Source organism: Helicoverpa armigera, chromosome 5, assembly GCF_030705265.1.
Source record: "Helicoverpa armigera isolate CAAS_96S chromosome 5, ASM3070526v1, whole genome shotgun sequence".
Taxonomy (NCBI): Eukaryota; Metazoa; Arthropoda; class Insecta; order Lepidoptera; family Noctuidae; genus Helicoverpa; species Helicoverpa armigera.
In genome coordinates, this window is record NC_087124.1 from 6070395 (window position 1) to 6091363 (window position 20969).

Here is a 20969-nt window from a genome sequence, read left to right on the forward strand (position 1 = left end):
GTCGCACAAAGAAATAGATGAGATGGCACGAGTGTATGCAGGAGCGAGAAAGCGCACGCGGCCTGCACCCCATAAGCCAAGGGACAACCAGGAGCACGGCAGGTCACTGAACTGTCGATGGTTTTACCCTTACGGTTTGACGAAACAGAAACAACTTCGTGATATTTGATCCCCCAGTGAGCCTCATGCAATACCTAAGGAGTTGGATCATTGTCTCCTGTCAAACCAACTTCAAAATAATTTTAAAGTCGCTTTTTGCGTCTTATTTTTGCTTAATAGTTAGATAAGCGTAAGTTGTGCCTATGATTAAATAAATAGAAAATCCTGAGATATTTTAAATTAAATAATTGTATCAAAATAACAGAAATATGTTTAGATGTTATGTAGACTATTGTTCATATTTAATACAACGTAGATACCACGAAACATGAATTAACGTTTTTTGATACAATGTTCCACAGGTGGCGCATGGCGGCGCGGATGCATTGAACTCGGGTCCAAAACATTCCCCTCGCTTGCACCCCGCCGGCAGCTCCGGTGGGTGCGGGCGTTCCACCCTCGTCACTTCATGCTTTCTTACAGCCTATCTAGCTATGTTGAAATGTAACTTCCACAATGTACACAAAACAAAACAAAACATCTTTGGACTTTGTGACTTTGGAACGATTCGAGCGGTTGTGATGTAGCTTTGATAGGTAACTTTTAAAATCCTTTGTGATGGTACTGTTGATGTTGGTATAAAATTTATAAATGATTGTTTTTTTCTTTCATAAAAAGGTGATATCAAAGTCTATCAAAGTCAGGGACGCAATACAATCGATAAGTTACAATCTTTCAGACGCTTTTGAAGAAATATTATTAGGTGGCATAAAAGCAAAAAGTTAATAATGTAGAATAGCGCCTTGGTAGCGAATAGCGATATAGCAGTACAAATACACGTGACCAGTAATACGGTCAAAGGTGATCAACGTCACTTGGCATGTGTGCCGGCTGTGTGAAAATGTGTGACATCCTGATATCTAAAACAAGCTAGGAAATAGGTCAAATGAAGTAGGTAAAATTGTACTTTATAATTAATTCACTCTCAGTTATAATTGTCCAACAATAAAGAATTAGCATGTGTGCAAATTTAGTAAAGTAATAAAGAGAACAAAGCTTTCAAACGGTGGTGGAAAGATGACGAATCAGACGCGTGGGGCAGTGCCAATCGGTATAAAGCCACAGCGTCGCCTCTTTGGTCACCGACCTCTACAGGTTCTAACTTGTACCTATTTCACTTTTTATTTCTCTGTAACTGGACCGGCCTACCAGGTTTAATTTGTGGAATCGAATACATCGTTTTGTAGTTTATAAAGTCACTTAAATTAGCCGCCTGCGCATTTAATTAAAAACAATTTGTCAACCATAGGCTACAAACTGTTCCCCACCGTTTCAAACGGTTTCACAGGGAACTAATCTGATGTATTGAGCTATATTACTATTACGTTTATCATAATCCGTTCAGGGGTTTTTGCGTGCAGAAAAAACATTCAGGCATTCATCCATCAGCCAAGCCAGTCATACAAAATACATGTGTGATATCGTAATAATGGATTATTTTTTATGCGAATTAAATGGTAGGTGCTTTATATGAAAATAACTACAATACCTATAGGTAAATATAACCCTACATATCTATGAAATAAGATTTATCTTAACCTGGTGCAATATAAGAACTTATCTCCTGAATCGATAATGTAGCACAACACGGACGAGGTAAAACGAATGTATTGATATCTTGAAAGATTTGGCAACCACTCAACACTTGCAAGCGACACGATTCAAGGCTATTAAAAGATTGAAACGCTCAAGGAATCTGGCGTAACAATATCATCGCAATATACATTATTTAGTGAAATGAGGAGTTTGTTGAACCCACGGGACTGCTCATTATCGCGTCTGATGAACTCGTCGTGCCATTGTTCCAGCCGGTGATATTCTACTCGTATATAAGGTATACATGTGTCACTTTTGTCAGTAGGTGCTAGCGTCATTATGCATAAACTACCTATCAGTCATTCTGATACTCAACAATAGACAGTAAAGCCAACTGATATATTTAAAACGACAGAAGCGTAAACCTACTTGTTCCAAAACAAGGGTAAACTAATATGATAAGGTGAACTACAAAATGTAAAATATCAACTGCGAAACTCATTGAATTAAAAACAAAGTTGCTTAAACAGGAGTTGATACTCTATGACAAAGTATAAGAATGGAGTGATCCTTAGATTTAAAAGCCGAGTGTAAACATTTGAACAGTCAAGAACGGGCAGTGAACCGGCCGTTGTGTCAATGCCCCGCCAATGCCGGTTAAAAAAACGCATTGCCTCCGTCTATCTATCCTCCGACAACACGATGCTGCGTAAGATGTGCATTTGTGTCATGAAAGTCGACTGCTGAATTAAACTGTATTATTATTTATCTTTATGTACCGTAGTACTAAAACTAAAAGCTACGTAATTTATAAAATTAAATGTAGGTACGTATGATTTTCTTCAATGTCACATAGGTATATCTAATCAGGTATCGTTATCCATTCAGCAGTTTGGAAGATATGAGGAAAACAATACTTAACTCTTCTTACAGTCGGATATAAAGGTATAAAATGCATATATTATACAAGAATAACCGCAAAAAACCCCTTTTGGCCGTCGGGTAATTAATGTTGTTTTGGAAATCCCACTGCTTATGGTTAATTATTATTTTTATCATGTACTTTATAAATCATGATTCACGATTGATGCCCAGAAAGATACCTTGAAGTGTGGCCCCCGTTGTTGCCACCCACTTGACTGTCGTGTTGCACGCAAAATGGTAACTGTAGCACTTCCTTTGTTCATTTAAATTGTGCAAGCTGGTAGAAATAATTGCCCAATGTGGTTACACACCCATAATGACCGTAACCGCAGCTGGTGTACCCGCTTGATACTGGTCAATGTCTTCCACGGTGTTTTTGACCGCGCCAAGGTCGCCAGGATAGGGGTACATGAACTTATAGCGCTATTTTTTCAAATTGACGTAACTTTCACTTACAATTTTTTACTAAAAATAATGAGGCTGTCGAAAATCCGCACTTACGATAAAATAACCTGGTTATATGCGTAGGGTTATTAGAACGAGGGAGTTGTGTGGTGTCAGGGCGATGACCCGCAGAGCGAGACGGAACGACAACAATACTGAAGTTCGTGCAGTGGGTACCGCTGTATGCTGTTTACTTGAAACATTGTTCAATATGAAACGTATTTACATTGGGTAATTTTTTAATGATTCAATTAATATTAAAAACGTTGATGTACTGCGTTTGAAAATGCTTTTACACTCAAGAAGTTTTAAGGGTTGTTTTATTCACGCAGCTCTAAGCCTAATTGCGCGGAATCACATAGTAATCAATGAGTGATTAGGTGATTGATTACCATAGCAATTTTATTATTTGTAAGGGACAGAAAGATACCATTTGGATGTAGGTACCTATACCAACTATAAATATGAGGTCAAACAGGCTCAAGATTGAAACAAGTGTTCCAGTTATTCATTCGATCAATAATTTATTGAACGTGTTTCCATGAATTGCGAGTTACTTCGGTACACACATATTTTTAGATTTCCGATACATAATAACTGACAAACGTTTGATACTTAAAACCTCATTTAAAGTAGGTACTGTATTGATAATACTATACTAGTCTAGTTTTACCGCTGCTCACTACAATGAGGTACTGAAAAAGAACTACCTACTTATAGCATATTATCTGTAAACATTCAGATAATTAGCTGTAATAATAGTGAACATATTTTCGGCAATCGCGTTTGTGACCTAAATTGTTATCGAAGTTTACTACTCGTCGCCTAATAATTATTCAATTTACGTTTATTTACTGTTTAAATAGACAAAAGGTTAAAAAAAAATATGTTCGCACGAGTACGGTGTTTGTCTGTTTTACTATTCAAACTACGCAATTTACGTGTTCAAATGTGACTAGTGACGTAATAGCGAACAATGTTAACCGCGCACAGTGGGCTGATATAAAACCGTGATAGCGTTAGTAACGCCTGGAGCGTGAATGTTCTGTTATCGACTGTTATATCACACTGCTGTTACCTAATGTGTTTTGAATAAACGCGTAATTGCTTGACAAAGTGCCATGTGTGAAGATTTGACAAGCTGTGCGCTTGGGCAGAAACACATGACGAGCAAAAAGTTAGCTCATTTTTGGCTGGAAGTGAAGGTAGGTCCGGGCTAAGAGACAGTTAATAAATTCATCACCGAATTATGTCGACGTCATCGATTAAGCTCCAATTGAAATAAAAAATACAAACGGCAAAAGAGTAGCGTTACTGGCGCAGAATAGTTATACAGCTAACTGTTTACAGAGCCGAGTGATCTGTGCGCTTCTAGTACCGCAATGTCTTCCGCGTTTTAAATATAGAACCCGAAGGTCGAAGTAATATTCGCGTTGGAACTACCACACGTTGTTTTCATGCAACATAAACCTTGAAATATCAAGCTGTATATTTTTTTGGAGAGATATAACGGGGCACAATGCAATGTAAACACGTTTCTGAGCATAGCAGGACATGGCTTAGCAAAGAAAGAAACTCAAGGTCTAACTAACAAAGGCTTACTAAACAAACTATTATTATGGTGATGGTGGGGCTGTGGTCACGTTGCGCACGCGCAACGTTATCCACTCACGTGAGTTTCTGTATTCCTGTACGAGCGCAGCCACTATCAGATGTATTATCAACACCCTTATCGCTTTTGGATACCTATACTCGCTTTCTTATAGACAGGAGATAATTATTTAACTGCTCTCTAATCAAACAACACACAAATAAAAATATCACTAATTTTACCAATTAGTGATTTGATATTTGTTTTACCGTGTCTATTATTATCTTGGCTTTAAAAAATTAAGTAGTCCCTTCAAGAATTTGTCTGTTTACAATATTACGATCCGGTTCTATCTAATATAATAATTAACTCCGTATGTATAAGTAAGTATAGTCACATAATGACCGTGAGCGACACGCGGAAGTCACCTCGCAACGCCTTTGCAGATAACGATTGGTGTATTTTATCAGTAGTACGCGATAATACGACCTTCGCTAAAGCACGTATGTGCCGCGAGACAATTGTCACTATACGGGCTTGTTGAACAATATGCCTTCTTCTAACAATTATAATATCTAAATGATTTATATAAAACCTTTAGATTATGTGCTCTCTTCGATCGTTAGTTAAATTAAGGGAACTAATTTGGGTATACACAAAATGAAAAGCACTGCCTAGGCTATTTGGATGTAGTACTTATTGCAGTTTCATCGAAATCCATTCAGTACTATCTATGATGGAGTAAAAAACTTCCACCCATACCTAGGTATTAGTAAGATTGGAACAATATAATGTTTACTTTTAAAAAGGTTCGTAAACTGTTTGGTGCTTATTGATCTCATGAAACTACTATGACGGAATAAACCGCATCCGAGGTCACACGTGTCGCGGCTATAATGAAACTCGTGCAAATTTAAGTGTTGCATGCATGCACTCCAATCTCTCGATTTTTCTTATCGCCACTCGATAGTAACTATTGTATGGAAAGTCTACACCAGCCACTATGCGAGTAGTTTGGCTAGTATTTGTGCTCTATCTGCTTCTCAGGACCGCTCTCGTGTCAAGCCCTGAATGGACCCTGAAGGGATGCTTCTTGAATAAAGGTGTACTCGCCACGGACCGATACATAAGTGATATAATTTAAATAGGCGTGTATGTATGATGCAACGCGCTTATTGTTACGCTTGGATGTGGCGACTACGTCAGCGGCTGGTGGAATGGCTCGTGATGCAGACTGTACGCACGCAGCTCTACGAATATTTGATCATGTGACGAAAGCTGATAACATTGTATTGACTGAACGCTATTCAAAAAAAAATTACGCTCGGCTATAATTATGTCACGCTTTTTATTTTCCTTCCCTGAAGCTTTCATAGTAACAAAAATTAAAGACTCGATTATTGTGACGAATGCATAATAAATATAAAAATTTGCATTGCATGCAGAATGCTGGCAAGGCCTTGCTTCGCTCTAATAGCTGTGTCCTCCGCCAAGGTCTGCCAGCTGACGTCAGTCTCTCGCTCGGTAACAAGAGATTTTGCATCCAGTTATATTTGTCGGAGACTGTCAATAGTACGGACACTAAACGTCACGCAAGCGCGCCCTCTGGTGGCGTTTCCGGAGAAACAACATTTTGGCGCGCTTGGCAGAGTAGTGGTGGTCGGCGTGGCGTCCGCGGAGCTCAGTCTTGGTCGAGTCGTCGTGCTGCGCACATCTCGATACTGCCTTTCGTTACGTGTAGTGTACCTAGTGTTATTGCCTAGTGTTGTAGTACTGTTGTAGATCCATATTGTAAAGTGTGTAAAGTGTCTTTTGAAATTAAAGTGTAAAGGTTCTTCTAACCTAACAGACAGACATGTGTTGCTGGGGAGTTTGTTCCGCCACTTCTTCTCCCCAAGCCAAAACACATAGGAAGTGGCGAAGGGCGGGCGTTTTGGGGGCTGTCTTTTGTTCTGACTAATTTGAATAAACGTTTGACTTTTGAGTTCGTTTGAATTTTGAGTTTCTTTGAGTTATCTCTTTGCTTGATTACCCTAACTGATGTCGGATGATAGTGCCATCCTGATGTTTCGCCGCCTTCCGACATATTTATACTATGCAGCTATGCACGTCAGTTGCTAATGATCGCGCTACCATATTAGACAATGTTTTTGTTTCAGGATGCCCCTTTATTTGAAACATCAGTTTTCGCCGGCCGTCTTTATCACCCATGTCCCGAGGGTACTACTTCCCGCACCTGGATAATCGTTTTTGCGTGAAAGAGTAACAAACATCCACCCAACTTCAATATTAATGTGATCATGGATATCTGGATATAATCGTGATGTGACGGAAAATCACTCATGACGGAAAGTCATGCCTAAGTGCGTCAGTATCTAGCGTAGTGCAGCTGTATTGGTAACTTTTTTCAGGTAGAAGCGATCTCTAGAGTGGGCAGCGGCCAGGCATAAGTGGTGCGCAGGAACAGGTTCCGCACGGATCACATGTGGCCAGGTCAGCGACCCCAGGGACGATAATCCGAGAGTACCGACACTCGCCGCACAGCCATTGACTCTTCCCACTCTTTTCACATTTAGGCCACACATAATAGCTACTGATTTCTGCAAATATGTACCTACTCTGAAGATTGCCCTCTTTAGCTTGTTAATCAATAAACTGTTAAAGTTTAGCCTTTCGAGTAGACCTTTTGAATGTGCCTGTTTGGTATGACATTCGTCTTAAGGGACCGCTCAGCTTTCTGCTAAAATGCCTTCTAAGGGCCGCCGTACACGGACTGCTCGAGCAGTTAGCGGCTGAGTGAAATACACGGACCGCTCGAGCGGTCGGCGTCGACTGCTTGAGCTGTCGGTTGTTGACTGCTCGAGCTACGACCCAACTGCTCGAGCAGTCAAATGAGAAAACAGACGCCGCGAGGCCGCAAAGGGCGGGGGGGAGAGGGAAGTCGGAGAGCTGTCGACTGCTCTAGCGCAGTCAACGGCTCGAGCAGTCGGTGTATGCCTCGCAACCGCTCGCGAGCGGTCGACGGCACGATGGAATTTCATCATGCAGTTGACGGCTTGAAGCGGTCGCGACTGCTCGAGCAGTCGTGTGTACGGCAGCGAATGAATGACTATAGTTCACTGCGCGGTCGCGGCTTTAAGCGGTCGGTCTCAACTGCTTGAAGCAGTCCGTGTACGGCGGCTCTAAGGATTCTATGACACAATATGGCATATTGGTAATGAATAAAACGGTAGTTGGCAAGGAAACTTACGTGATAATTTAGCACGCCGGGCGACACGACGTCTGGGGCATGCCATTGTTCGGCTGCACCAATAATAGCCTGTTAGCAACGGCCAGCATTTGCGTAGGCGCATGCACGATTCTACAATAATACAGCAATGCATTTTCTACAGACAATGCAGTACAGAAACTCAATATTTCCAAACAAAGAATAAGTATGTGTCGAAGTTACATTAATAACCAACTTATTGTTTTGCGGTGTCTATTTTTAGGGTTCCATACCCGAAGAGGAAATCGAGATGATTAGCTAGGTGGGTATTCTTAGCGATTATCAGTGCCATTACTAAATCTTGACGTTTATAGAATAATACATTATAATTTTGTATTTAAACGGTGTATTAAAATAATTAGCAATGATTTTGTAACTGACTATAGTCCACAGTTAGAGTTAGATCTGCTGTAATTTGCGGAATCTTCCATTCGTGTAGGAACAATGAGTGATGAGTAGGTACACATTCACAGTGAGTAAATAGCCGTTACGTAATTGAACAGAAAATATGTAATAGTAGAGCGAACCCGCGACGAGTCTCCGGTCCGCCCACCACGAGCATTTGGCCGCCAACAATATGTACACAAGGTTATAAACAGAGCGTGGGCAAGCCAAGCCAATACAATGCTCGACACCTATTGTACGCTTGCTGTTCTATTCTGTGGAGATAAAGACGACTGACAATATACCGAAATCGAATGCGCTGCTAGCCCATGCAGCCACTGACAATCATGTACAAAATTATTACAACTACAGAAATTAATCATGTTACAGATATTTTATCTCACGTAAGCCGTGAGTTATACTTGTGTGTATATTAAATGTACATACACATAGTGTAATTCTGCATTGTATAAGTCAGGAGTACGGAACCCACAGAGGTCGAGTCAGTCGCAATTTTTCGTTTTTTTTTATTTGGATTTTTCAACTAGTTGTATGTAATCAAGAGCTCTATTGTACAGATAAATAGAAGAGCCATGACCGTAACGTTGTCACTGATCGTCGTTTAGCAGTAAACTGTAAAGAATCGTCATAACTACCTGCAATAAAGTATCGGCTGCGGTCGTAGTCACTCACGCAGTCATAAACATTTATGTCAATTTTACAATGGCGTTGCATAACGTCGACCACAGCTCCACGCCTTGACATTGTACGACACACTGAACCGAGCACGTGTATCGTAAATTATATTATATGCACATGTGTATGTTCGTTGCACTTTATTCTATACAATAAATGACAATGCTATGTTATTACTGCCAACATAGAGTGGAGATAGCTTCACGCTAAATAATAATACCTCATTATCGCTGTTTTCCCTGTTTGCAAAATATATATTTTTCTGTACGTACGAAACCCGAACACATTTTTTAAAATTATATTGACTTAGCTTTTCCATAAAACACCAGCATTCTGGCAGAATGTAAGTCTTTTCAGAGATTGAAACGAAAATGAGGAAAAATAATTGAAAGATCTGATTCAAGCAAATAAATGCACTTGAACTTTAATATCTGAGAACAAGATATTCGATACAATACATTGAAGAATCGATTTACCAGCAACGCATCATTGTAACTAACGTCACATAAAAGGAAAAAACATGTTATTACAAATTGTCTTTGCCTAGTTTTTTTTCTAGGAAGTGGAACATAATAGGTTCCGAGGTAATTTTCTTGGCGTCTTTAACCCTTATGCAAGTCGAGTAGGAAATATTTTATGATGCGTTTCAGTCAACTAAAAACGTATTTTCAAATGTAAAAGCAAATTACTAGTTCCATGTTCTCTTGGCACTGTTCCGTAGATAAATACATACTTCAGTTAATAGTGTGCGCACGAACACCACTTAATAAACATGTAGATACCTAATAACTTATATTGGCCCGACACGTGTCGCGAATGTAGGCACCTTTTGTTGCACTGATACCTAAACAAAGTGCATCGCGAGTCATTGACTGCTTATCCAACGCATGACTTTGGACTATCAATCTACCAAGCAGTTTGTTATTGTTAAGGATTTAATCTATTTACAATGTAGGTTACACCTATTGGGCCACACAACTGCATCACACAGCATAGCCAGGTGCTAAAGCCTAGTTTCAGGTTTTGTAATAGCAAAAGTGACAACCGATAGCGTAAATAATTAAGCATTCCACGAGCATAACAGAATGTTCTTACATAGTTACCTTTGAATGACGTATCTACTGCGTAAGAGAAAGCATCTTTGTAATAGATACCTTTGTACTGAATAGACCTCAACCGTTGTCATTAAAAACAAAAGAAATCATTACGTCATGAGTTCTGATGTAATACTTAATGTCATCAAGCGAACCTTGAAGTGCATCTGTGCATTTGACTCAGCGGCACGGTGAGTGCGTCACAAAGGATCTTATAAAATGTCTTTGTTTGTCGTTATGCGCCTTATATAAAGTAGATAACTGCATGTTTAACAGATATTTTTATATAGCAGGATCTAGTTGACTTTTCAAAATGCCGTATGAATGATTCTGATGAAACTTTAGGAGCAAGTAGTTACTTTTTAAGAAATCCTAAATTGTGTAAAGAGCTCTTTCGGTTAGAAAATGTTATATTATAATGATTCCTTCGAAAAGAGAACAAGAAAATAATTTTCAATTGAGATAACAACATGCTAATCACAAACATTATTGTGTATAGTCTCTAAAAACTCTATTAAGATGTACCTTCCTTATGAAGAGTCATTGCAATATGAAAGCGAGTACGAAGTGTGTCACGGTCTAATTGAAGTCATACTGGGCACACGACACATCTTTGTAATTTGCTTGTTAGACCCCTGCTAACGGCTTTTTAAATTAAGAAACATGAGAAAAAACTGAAGACAGAGTAGATACGTAATTTGAGTAGATGTCAAATTACGTATCTTTTTAAATAGGATTAATTATCATATTTGATGATCAACTTTTGCAGATGTTATCAGACCGTAGTACAGTAGTAAAATATGATCACTTACCCTTTTCTTGCGCGGGTGGATGTCTTCATAGTCCATAGCAATGCCTTCGTCGCTGAAGGAGGAGGATGCCGGTGGAGGTGACGGCGTGCCGGAGCGCCATGACGACCCGGAGCTGCTGCTGGCTCCAGGAGACACCGACGACCTGCCTCCCCAGGCGCCTGCCAGACAAACTCACATTTACTTACAACTTCCCAATTTAAAAGAGTTGTGTTTTTAGTCTGTTACAATGCATCTCATGTCGGTTGTAATTAATATGAATGATTCTATTTGAATAGCAACGTATGCTTTCATAAATAAAAATAATAAGTATCCACCTAATAAATTGCGAAACGGAACTTTGGTCAGAACTTTCACTCACAAGAACTGCTATTTCTCGCGGCCCACATGCGCTCGCGCATTAGATCTGACGCAGTGTTCTCCTAAGCTTTCGTTAAATTGCAATCTTATTTTTCACTAAATATCAGTAAAACAAAGCTGTACCGAAAAGCTCACTTCGCTCGCTGGAGCCCAGCGTGGGAATGATTTTATTATTTTAGGAGTGTCTAATTGAATGAAATAATAAATTATTTTGACGCAAATATGATAGAATATCTTATCTAATAGATTGTTATTGCAGTCTCGATTCATATTATTCAGAGCGAGCTTTGTTCTATTTGTACCTAACAATTTAAAATGGGACGGTCCATTTATTTGTATAGTGTTCCTTTAAATAGCTATGTTAGGAAAAGAACACATTTGGTTGAAGCTCATCATGAGAGGGCTGTTACACCAAATACCTGTCTAGACACCGTCTAGACAACTGTCTAGACGCTATCCACGTTTTGCAGATTTTATCCAGAATACAAGCGCTCCCTTAACAGTCAAAGTATTATTAAAACGAATAATCTGCACTAACTTTGTTAATGTCTAAGTTCTATTAAAATGTTATATTCCTAAACTACAGGGAACCTATTTATAAGTAGCCGCTATTTACAATTATTTATAATTAGTTGAAGAGAAAAAAATATTAAGATTTAAGAAATGAGAATTTTGAAGTACAAAGGTGCTTCTGTTAAGGTCCCAATTGGACCTAGAGTATACCTTACATGTTATCGTAATCGCTAGATATATCAAGCTCTCAAGTGCCTCAAAAGCAGAAGCATGATGTTTTAATATACTTAATAATGTAGAACTTGCTGACTACCGATGCTGGGTATCAGCGTCGTCGAAGATGCATGGGTAATGGCGAGTGAGCGCCACCGTGTCGAGTTGTGCCGTGTGGTGAGTCGTGTCGGGCGACTTACTGGGGCGCGGCGAGTTGGGCGAGCAGCTGAGCGACATCAGCACGAGCGCAGCATTGCACTCGTTCATCTGGTCGTCGCGCTCGCCGTAGCCCAGGTCGCAGGAACTGCTCGGGCCACGCTTGCGCGATCTAAAACAAAACATCTTAACTTATTAAAGGTGCATAGCATTAATGGTTAAAACTCTTCTATGTCAGGTCACAAAATCTGAAGCCACAAGTTCAAAGCTCCAACGTCCCTTAACAGTAAAGACCTATTTTGTTTATTATCAAATAGATCTATCTCGAAGTTACCGAAAAAAGTTCACGTCATTGAACAATCAACAAGTCTAGACTAGAGTATTGAACTCAGCTACAGCAGTGTTGGGATGGCGGCGTGAAGTGACTGGAGGGCGCGGGGATGCGTGGGGTGGGTGCGTCTGTTGCGCAACCGGCGGCGACCCACAAACGATAGACATTTTGGCCAAGTCACATAAGGACGAAGGCTTTTGCTCTGACCGATCACCCTGTGCCACCTTCACAAGTCATGTGCGTTCGGTCGTTCAACCTGTTTCGCTCAGCGAATGAACTGAACGCCCGGCCCAACAACCTCAGCTGTGTACGTTTCTATTAACTCACACACACCGCCGTATTTTATAAAATTGAATAAGAATAATTCCAAATATCAAATAAATGACTTCACTGAAATATAAAGAAATAACTCCGATTAAAATATTTTTAATTTTTATTGAGTTGTAGGTAAAATACAAATGTAAACAATTTTTTATATGTTTGCCTTTAAATTAAACCAAAGAACGTAAAGATTCAGGATTATTAACAGATTTGTGCTGTAGATCTACATATAATTATCTCAATCAAAGTAGTACCTAACGAGTAACGATTATACTTATTTTTTATGGAATTTAACACAAGTAGTTCAAAGGTCCACCATCAACCTGGATTGTTTTTGGCACAGTCTAGACTTTGTGCCCAGGTTTATAATGATGTTCGTGCACTAAGGTTTTATCAATAACGTTGGTGAACTTTAAATATAAAAAATATTCCCGTTTGAACTTGAGTTCATTTCGGGAGGCTGCGGCGACGTCCTTGGAGGCCGGCGAGCGGCCCCGACCGGCTGCGTTCACTCAAGATCAGCGACCGGCGCGCGCATCACTTTTTTGTTCTTTCATCAGATTTATGTTGCAAATTGCTGGGTGTCTTAAGTCCTCAAAATGAATTACTATTTCATAAAATAAATATGTCTAATTTATTCCCTATCAATATTTAATTGATTTTAAAAACTGATAAGTTGTACTACAACTTCAATTGTATACAGTCGGGACTTTAAAAGTGATATTAAAGTTATTAAGAAGTAAATCTCACAAATAGTAAGTAGACTTTAGGCGACCTACGAACGCACCCTAGAAACAAGGTGTATTAACCTCGCGTCGCAACGACCTTCCCCAGGTTCGTTGTCCGATTTAGAACAGTACATTTTCGTAAGGGTGTACGTACTGTAGGTCACTTTATCATTCGTCTAATATGTTTCGCTCACAGTTCAAAGTATTCGCGACTAATCACTTACAAAAAAATAAATGGCAAAAATAGAATGCCCCATGAATAGTTTCAGTCGGCAAGCAAGGTGAAATCGTTTATATTGTATAGAACGGCTAGGTGAACTGACGGGCGACGGGGTCGTTATCGCCCTGAGACGACGACCGATGCTACGGAGGTGACATTGTTTTTTATTTGTAATAATGGGGATGCTCGCCGGCCGGCGCGGAGCATACTTACGTACCCAAAGTGAACGATGAGGTAATTTCCTGCACTGACGTAATCAAATATGGTAGCTCTACGTACAACAGTACGTATGGCAAATGGCATACGGAGATTACTCAGCAATTTCTTTTTACCATTCGCTGTAACCAACTTTCTGAATTAGACATCTAATTCATGACGTCAAGAAAAATATTATATCATCAGTCAAGTGTAAATGGCGTCACAATTGTTGAAATAATCAGTGGATGTTTGCCACGGGGTAGTGACAACTGTGCACACATTCGCTTCATGCTGCGATGTCGTACGGGCTGCACACGTGTAACATTGAGAACGACCTTGCGGCTTGCTGCCGGCTCGCGTACCACTGGCTTAACATCGATAGCGAAAATATTATGCGACATGACATACAGACGTAAGATTAACAACACACCTTCATCTTAATACAAATTATACAGCATCTTCTTGATACATCAATGTACTTTTACATTTGAAGAATTGATGATTCTACAAGATGTGCTACAAATCCATACCTAACCGATTTCACTTTGTTATGTTCGCGCAATTTTTTCTACTCAGGCACGTGAACATACGATACGCATGATGTCTTCCACTGACATCTACGCACTTCGCAAATGCTGCCTAGTTAGAGCGTTCTCAAAGTTATGGCAACTACAATCACCGGAGATTTATGTTAACAATAAAACTTCCGACTAGTTAAATCAATGTCATATGACAATGATGTGCTGATTTGAAAAATAAACTGAAGGCCTTCAGCGTGGTCATTGTGTAAATTTCGTCAGTGTTTCATTATAGGTATGTTCGAAGCTAATGCGTTTTTTGCCATGTTGATGTAGGTCGGGCGCGCTGTTTTTGTTCTGACTACAAAAACAGATCTGTAGAGCTTGTGGTCGAGTAGTCTCGTGGACGGTCCGCGCCAGCCTCCTTCGCCGCTCCTTGCCTAGCCTTGCCAAGGTTATAATTGTAATGTTTTGTGTTGTTCGCACGGAACCCTGTATATTTAACCCCTTTAATTTTTGCTTTGTTTTTCTGATAGCATTGCCTACCTACCATATCCGCCTCCGTCAAATCGGGATACAATCCTGACTCCCAACCTACAGGTAAATGCCACATTTTTTTTGTTGGAACCTAGGGTTTTGATATTTTTGTAATCCCATCTCTAAAATAGAGATAAAAATATTGACTGGGGTAGCACTAGCAATTGTCAGTTTTATTGCTTCTATTAACCTGACATCAAATATCGAACTGAACCAAAGTAAAATTAGCTATTAGTTGAAATTACACAGCGGCTGTCGTTATTCCGTGGACTTCGAAGAATAATCGCACTCGTGAACTGTTTTTGTCCCTGCCTGCCGAGAAGTGTAATAACCTGCAGGTAGGTCGCCGGAAAGTCAACACAGAGGTGAACATTCCGGATGAGTAATCATGTTCCTTGAATATGACGTATTCGGGTTTTGTAGACGTCCTTTGTTCGATTTCCAGTTTAGAGAGTAAATTAACAATCAGAGTCGCAATGGTATTCTTTGTTCCCTAATTTTTTCATCAATGTAATTAAAAGTAATCAAATAGGTTATATTGCATAATAACCAGTGAATAAATTTTTGTAACACTTTCTCGGGTTGGTAGCAGCATAACTGCACCTGCCGAATGAGATAACGGGCCTCCTCAACACCAACGAAAGCAAACGTGTACCTATCCAACGTGAAAGTGCCGCCATCGCCCCACCACCGGCCGTCGCCGGTGCGCGCGCGCCTTCTCTTTACATGTTGCGCAAACGCATGCGGAATGTAAGTTAATGTCTTCCAACTTTGTATAAACGCATACAATTCTCATAATATAGTTAGCCTAATTTTAACACATACTGGTAAGTTTTTACTTACAATATGTGAAAGGCATGAAACGGAAAGTATCATTAATGAGATGTGCTCAGTTGTTCCTCATGATCTTGAATTAATAAAACTGACAGATTATGACGCGAAATAGTAAAAATATCACTTATTGAATAATAAGCAGACAAGGAAGTCTTTACCTACTGATTAAAAGACAAAAAGCAATATGACTGAAATTCTATTACTAATTACTAGGCCTGCTGCTAGCGAGATCAGTTAAAATTTTGCTATCTAAGCGTAGAAGAGTTCCTATCTGACTTCCATCGAACTCTAAATTCTTGGTGCACCTTTGAGTTTATGTAGGCTTTCACCTTCCGTCTTACGCTTATGTTCTATGGCTTTCACGTTGATATTTTAATTCCGAACAAGTTCCAATATGCATGTTTGGCCAGTTGGCCGATTATGGTCAAGCCGCGTTCATTGTTACACCAATTGATTAGGTTCTCCAATTAGTTGTCGCTTCGCCTCGATGTAGCATTCGCGGATATCGCTGTACGCTGTATTATTCTAGTGTGTGTGGCGTTCCATTTCGAAACTGGGTCACTGTGTCACATGGCGGCCGCGCCAAGTACCAGCCAAATGCGACGCCATCTTTGAATTTAGTTGATTCATGTACTCGTAAGCGAAATCGTAATATTCATTGTCTAGCCACACTTGCTACAATGTAACGGTTTTTCTACTGCCATGTTGGCTTCATCCGAAAGGCGTCAGGTTTACAACTCTGCTTCCGTGGCTGACCACTGTCGCTAACTAAAAGAAAACGAATGTTAGCAAACTTTCACTTTACCCATAGCCCCGTTTTGTAATTGCGAAATTTTGTTCACGAATTCAATTTCTATCTTGCTTTATCTGTAATTACTAGAAAGAGAGCTCACAACGGGATCTTTTTCATCACAAACCTCTTCAATTAGTACTCAGGTTGATAACAATCTTACATTATCAAATTCAATCAAAATAGTTTTATGGTTTGAAATTTTTTGGCTTGCTCTCTCATGCAACTTTGAGAGTTGTACAAACAGGTTTCTTGAAATTACCGGCTTTACTTTAAATATCAAATGCTGGTTTAAGAGTTTTAGTTTTACCACCGATTAAAATACTGTTTGAGTTTTCAGTAGATTCTCGTTGGTTGTTCCTTCTACGGTATTGTAATTTACCTCCAGATTATGAGATCTAAGATTAATAACGAAATCGGTCAATTGAGCTCGCCAGCGCAGAATCCCTTGGAAGATGACAGAATTTACCCTAAACATAGTGTTAATATTTATGCTAAATATATATTTTGTCACAGATAATTTCAATGATTAAATGAGGCATAATATGCAACAGATCCTGAAGATCCAGACAGAAGTAATGCAATAACCTAGCACATGTCACCTAGCTGGTGTAGACTAGACTGTCTGTACCTCTAGAGGTCACATCGGTATTAACACCGGATTACATCCGTCTGGAATATGTTTTGGTCATAACTTTGTATACAGTGACATGATATTTTACTAAAACCCTAGTTCTGTGTCTGTTTTCGGTTTCTTGCTATTCAAGTTGTGGACTCTATGCAGCATAACAGAAAGTTTTAAACACCGAGCATGAATTGATTTAATCTGTAATGCGACTTGCGTAGTAGATCCGAAAGCAGAGCGTTCCTTTGAGCGTCGTCGTCGGTTAAGTTAGGTATTGTGAAATTTGGACCACGGTGGAGGCCTCGCCTCTCACCACGATCACGATGAAAAGTGAAACTGCAGTGTCGACGAGCGTCACGTCACGCCAGACTTTTATTTGATGATGTTTCTTTTTCCGGTTCTACTGCAGTAGGTTCCTCAGCCAGAATATAATGTCACCGTTTGCACTAGGCTGCCAATTACTGAAAACTTGTCTTTTTATCTCAGAAACGTCTGGATTCAAGATTGTTGCCTGTTTGTTTTATGTAAATATACAGGTGGGAGAACTTTTTAAAAAGTAATAGCAATTTGATCAGCACTTCCCATTCCGAGAGTAGCAACAATCGCCTCTAACATGTTCTAGCTGTAGTTGGTATTGGTATTGGTAATGATGTAATCCGTTAGATTTTTTAAAATAATTCTCACAACGTTGCATTGTCTGTCCCTGTTAGAGGCGCGGCGAGAGGCGAGAGGCGCGGGCGGCGGGCTCCGGCCACAGAATGTAGGCAAGTGTGACAAGGACACGCCCGTACTCCGCGCTAACACTTCCATCCAGTTTCTAACGTGCTCGGTGCGCGTTTCGCAACGCTCGCCCGCGCCCGGCCCCACTTCGCCGATGCACAGTGCACACTCGTGAACGATTACACCTACCTACAAGGTAACGTACAATACATGCTGGGTATCTACCTAATGGCTGGTTGCCGTTGTTACACTACACCCTACGAAATTCATACAGAATTTCAAATTCCAGCCAAAACGGTAAATTATAATTTTGAAATCCTTTTCATATTACGTTGTTTGTGTTTTTTGATGACCTACTTCCTGTTGTTAGGGCAAACCAGTTTGCAAAATCCAGATAAAGAGATTTTGCAAGGCGGCGAGCGGCCATTAGAAATGCAGCGGCAGCGGCCTTCCTACCGGCTTGTGGCGAGGTGAGCCGCTACCTCAAGGCAAAATCATTGATATTTTGTTAATTTAATTCCCTGCTCTTTTATCCCAATTGTTTTATAAATTCTGAACACTTTTCTTACGGCTTCCTCATTCTTTTTCCATGATGCGAGTTTTTAATAATATCATCTGGCATTATTACCACATTCAGATTTAAGACAATTTCAATGAATTATGAATAGAGCTTACCCTTGCATGTGATGTGCGGGTACTTCAATGGTGGCAGAAGCACGGCGGCGGTCTCCAGCCATGTCAGCCAATCTGGCGAAATCTGTGTCCACATCTGCCAGTCTGGCTGACTTCCGGGATTCCAATAGCCTTACTTCATCCAGTCTTTTCTTTAGCTCAACCCCCACCTGCAATGGAAAAAACATTGGTCTTATAATATAATTGAGTAGTTCCTTTTGCTAGCGGTATATTATTTTGTAGTAGTAGATCATCTAGTAGGTCATCTAACTATAACTTTAAGTTTCTTTATGCAAGCACTTAAAGGACAACAAATCTGTTAAGAGTAAGAAACCTACTTCACCAAAAAAGTAGTAGGTAGTTGCATTCCATGACTATTACATATTGTCATAGTTCATAAGACCTTGGTTAAGCCTCGCCTTTTATTTGAGTTTACTGCATTTTGCGTAAGCAAATTTTATGTGTCTACAAAATTTATATCGCAACATAAACTTGAGTGTTGACGAACGAGATCAATAGCGACCTTCACAACGGACAACCATAGGGGTGGAACTATGCGAACTGACGTCATGACGGGGTGGAGGCGCATGGTTTGAGGTCTGACTCACGGCTCTATGGAACTGCACATTTAACTCCCTATTCCTAATAACACATAGCGATTGTTTCCTTGTGGCGAATAGTTGATAAACTATAAAATCACAGTAATAAGTAGGTATATATCAATGTAAATTCCTAATACATACCTACTTGTCGAGCTTATGCCTCAGAACAGGAAACACACAACTCAAATACTTGCTTCGTAGAGGTAAACAAGTTCTGATTCTGAGTGTGGTAATCTACGCTACTGGAAACTGAAAAGCGCATTTATACATAAATTAATAAGTATCCATTGAAATATATTCCAGTACCGGTTTTATAGGCGTTTTGTAGATACCTATTTATTTAAATTTTCATAAGCAGCAGCTTTTTAAGGGGGTCTGATACTACGGGATTAGAATGGATATCCAATAGCTATACTGGACCAAGAATTCCTAACAAACATTGTCATTGATTTTCGTTATGATTTCTACGGGTACGAAGTAGCAGTCGTAATTAACTTTAAGTATTCTGTCTGTGCTACGGCCTACGGGGAACAACCTGATTTCATCGTAACTTTCAACGGAATTTCCATCAAGTTGAAAAGTGGCTTAACAACATGTAATAATATTTGTGAAAAACATAAATGCATGTGCATTTCTGTTTCGGGGAAGTCCATAATCGTGGGGTTTTCAATACAGCGTTCCTTCTAAGAAATAATTGATCAGTTTTACGCGTCGCTTCGGACTCTATCGTATCTCAAAGGTTATTATTGAGCTGAACTTGTAACACAAGTATTAGGAAGTGGGCCTGCATGACGCATGCGGCATGTATACTTATCACGCACTGGTAAAGTTGCTCGTATCGCGGTCACACTCTCGGTCAATTATGTGCCACGAGCGGCGAGCTGTCGACTGGTTGACATTGGTTACGTTTTCGTCGCCGGCTTCCTTCTACGCTACCTTCGTGATTGACACATTATCTACCTACATAATGAGTGTACGTAGTCACTACTTTTTCAATACATCAGTCGGTACGGTCGTAACCTTGCCGTGTTTAGCATCAATTTACGCGACGATTGTTTGTTTTCTACTGGCTTCATAGCAAAATCATCGTTTACTGCGGATTTACTTCCGTATATCAAATATTAGTTGCTTTACAAGATGACAGCGCAGATTAGACGAACTCTGTTTAGAATGGATAGGTTATTCGAATACAAATTCTTCTTATAAGATTGATATTGCTGTCATAGCATGAAATACGAATAAGCTTTAAGATGATCATGGCGTTCCGCAGGCAAATCCTGTAATTATGATGAAGTGATCAGTAGAAGCTACAGTTAGCGTCGAGCGTCGGGTCGCTGATCACATCATACTTTCACTTTTACATGATTTCGTGCGGTGTGTGGACGTGCTTCTGAGCCATGAGACGCTGACTGCCGTGCCCCTCACTTGAGCCGGAACAATGAAAGTAGCGTTAATGAGTATCTCGATGATTGTTTGACAGAAATTCCAAAACCATACATAAGCTTTTCTACTGGAAGCACAAACTAATTATTTAAATGAGTAAACTTAAAGGTTCTTCATTTTATTGCAGTCTTTTCTTTAGTGGGACCTCAGTGATTCTATTATTTTTTAATATAAAAATAACAATTGCAAGTTCGATAGTTCCGTTAGACGTGTATTGGCGAGCGAGTCTCTTGCTGGCATGGTTATGTAAAAAGTGACAACTATTGCACAATTGCTTCATTCG

At 39.9% G+C, this 20969-nt stretch overlaps 1 protein-coding gene and 1 long non-coding RNA gene across 2 annotated transcripts in view; one reads left to right on the plus strand and one right to left on the minus strand.

Moving 5' to 3' along the window:
- Positions 1 to 20969, minus strand: part of Glut4ef (Glucose transporter 4 enhancer factor) — a 52403-nt gene that overhangs the window by 18880 nt on the left and 12554 nt on the right. Inside the window, exons 2-4 of the mRNA XM_021327719.3 lie at positions 18645 to 18811; positions 12192 to 12319; positions 10909 to 11066 (exon numbers count right to left, since the gene is read on the minus strand). Of these exons, the coding sequence (XP_021183394.1) occupies positions 10909 to 11066; positions 12192 to 12319; positions 18645 to 18811 (453 nt within the window). The remainder of the gene's footprint in view (positions 1 to 10908; positions 11067 to 12191; positions 12320 to 18644; positions 18812 to 20969) is intronic.
- On the plus strand, positions 17831 to 18534 carry LOC126055107 (uncharacterized). Its single transcript, XR_007511240.2, has 2 exons — positions 17831 to 18165; positions 18340 to 18534. It is a non-coding gene; the product is annotated as an uncharacterized LOC126055107 (long non-coding RNA).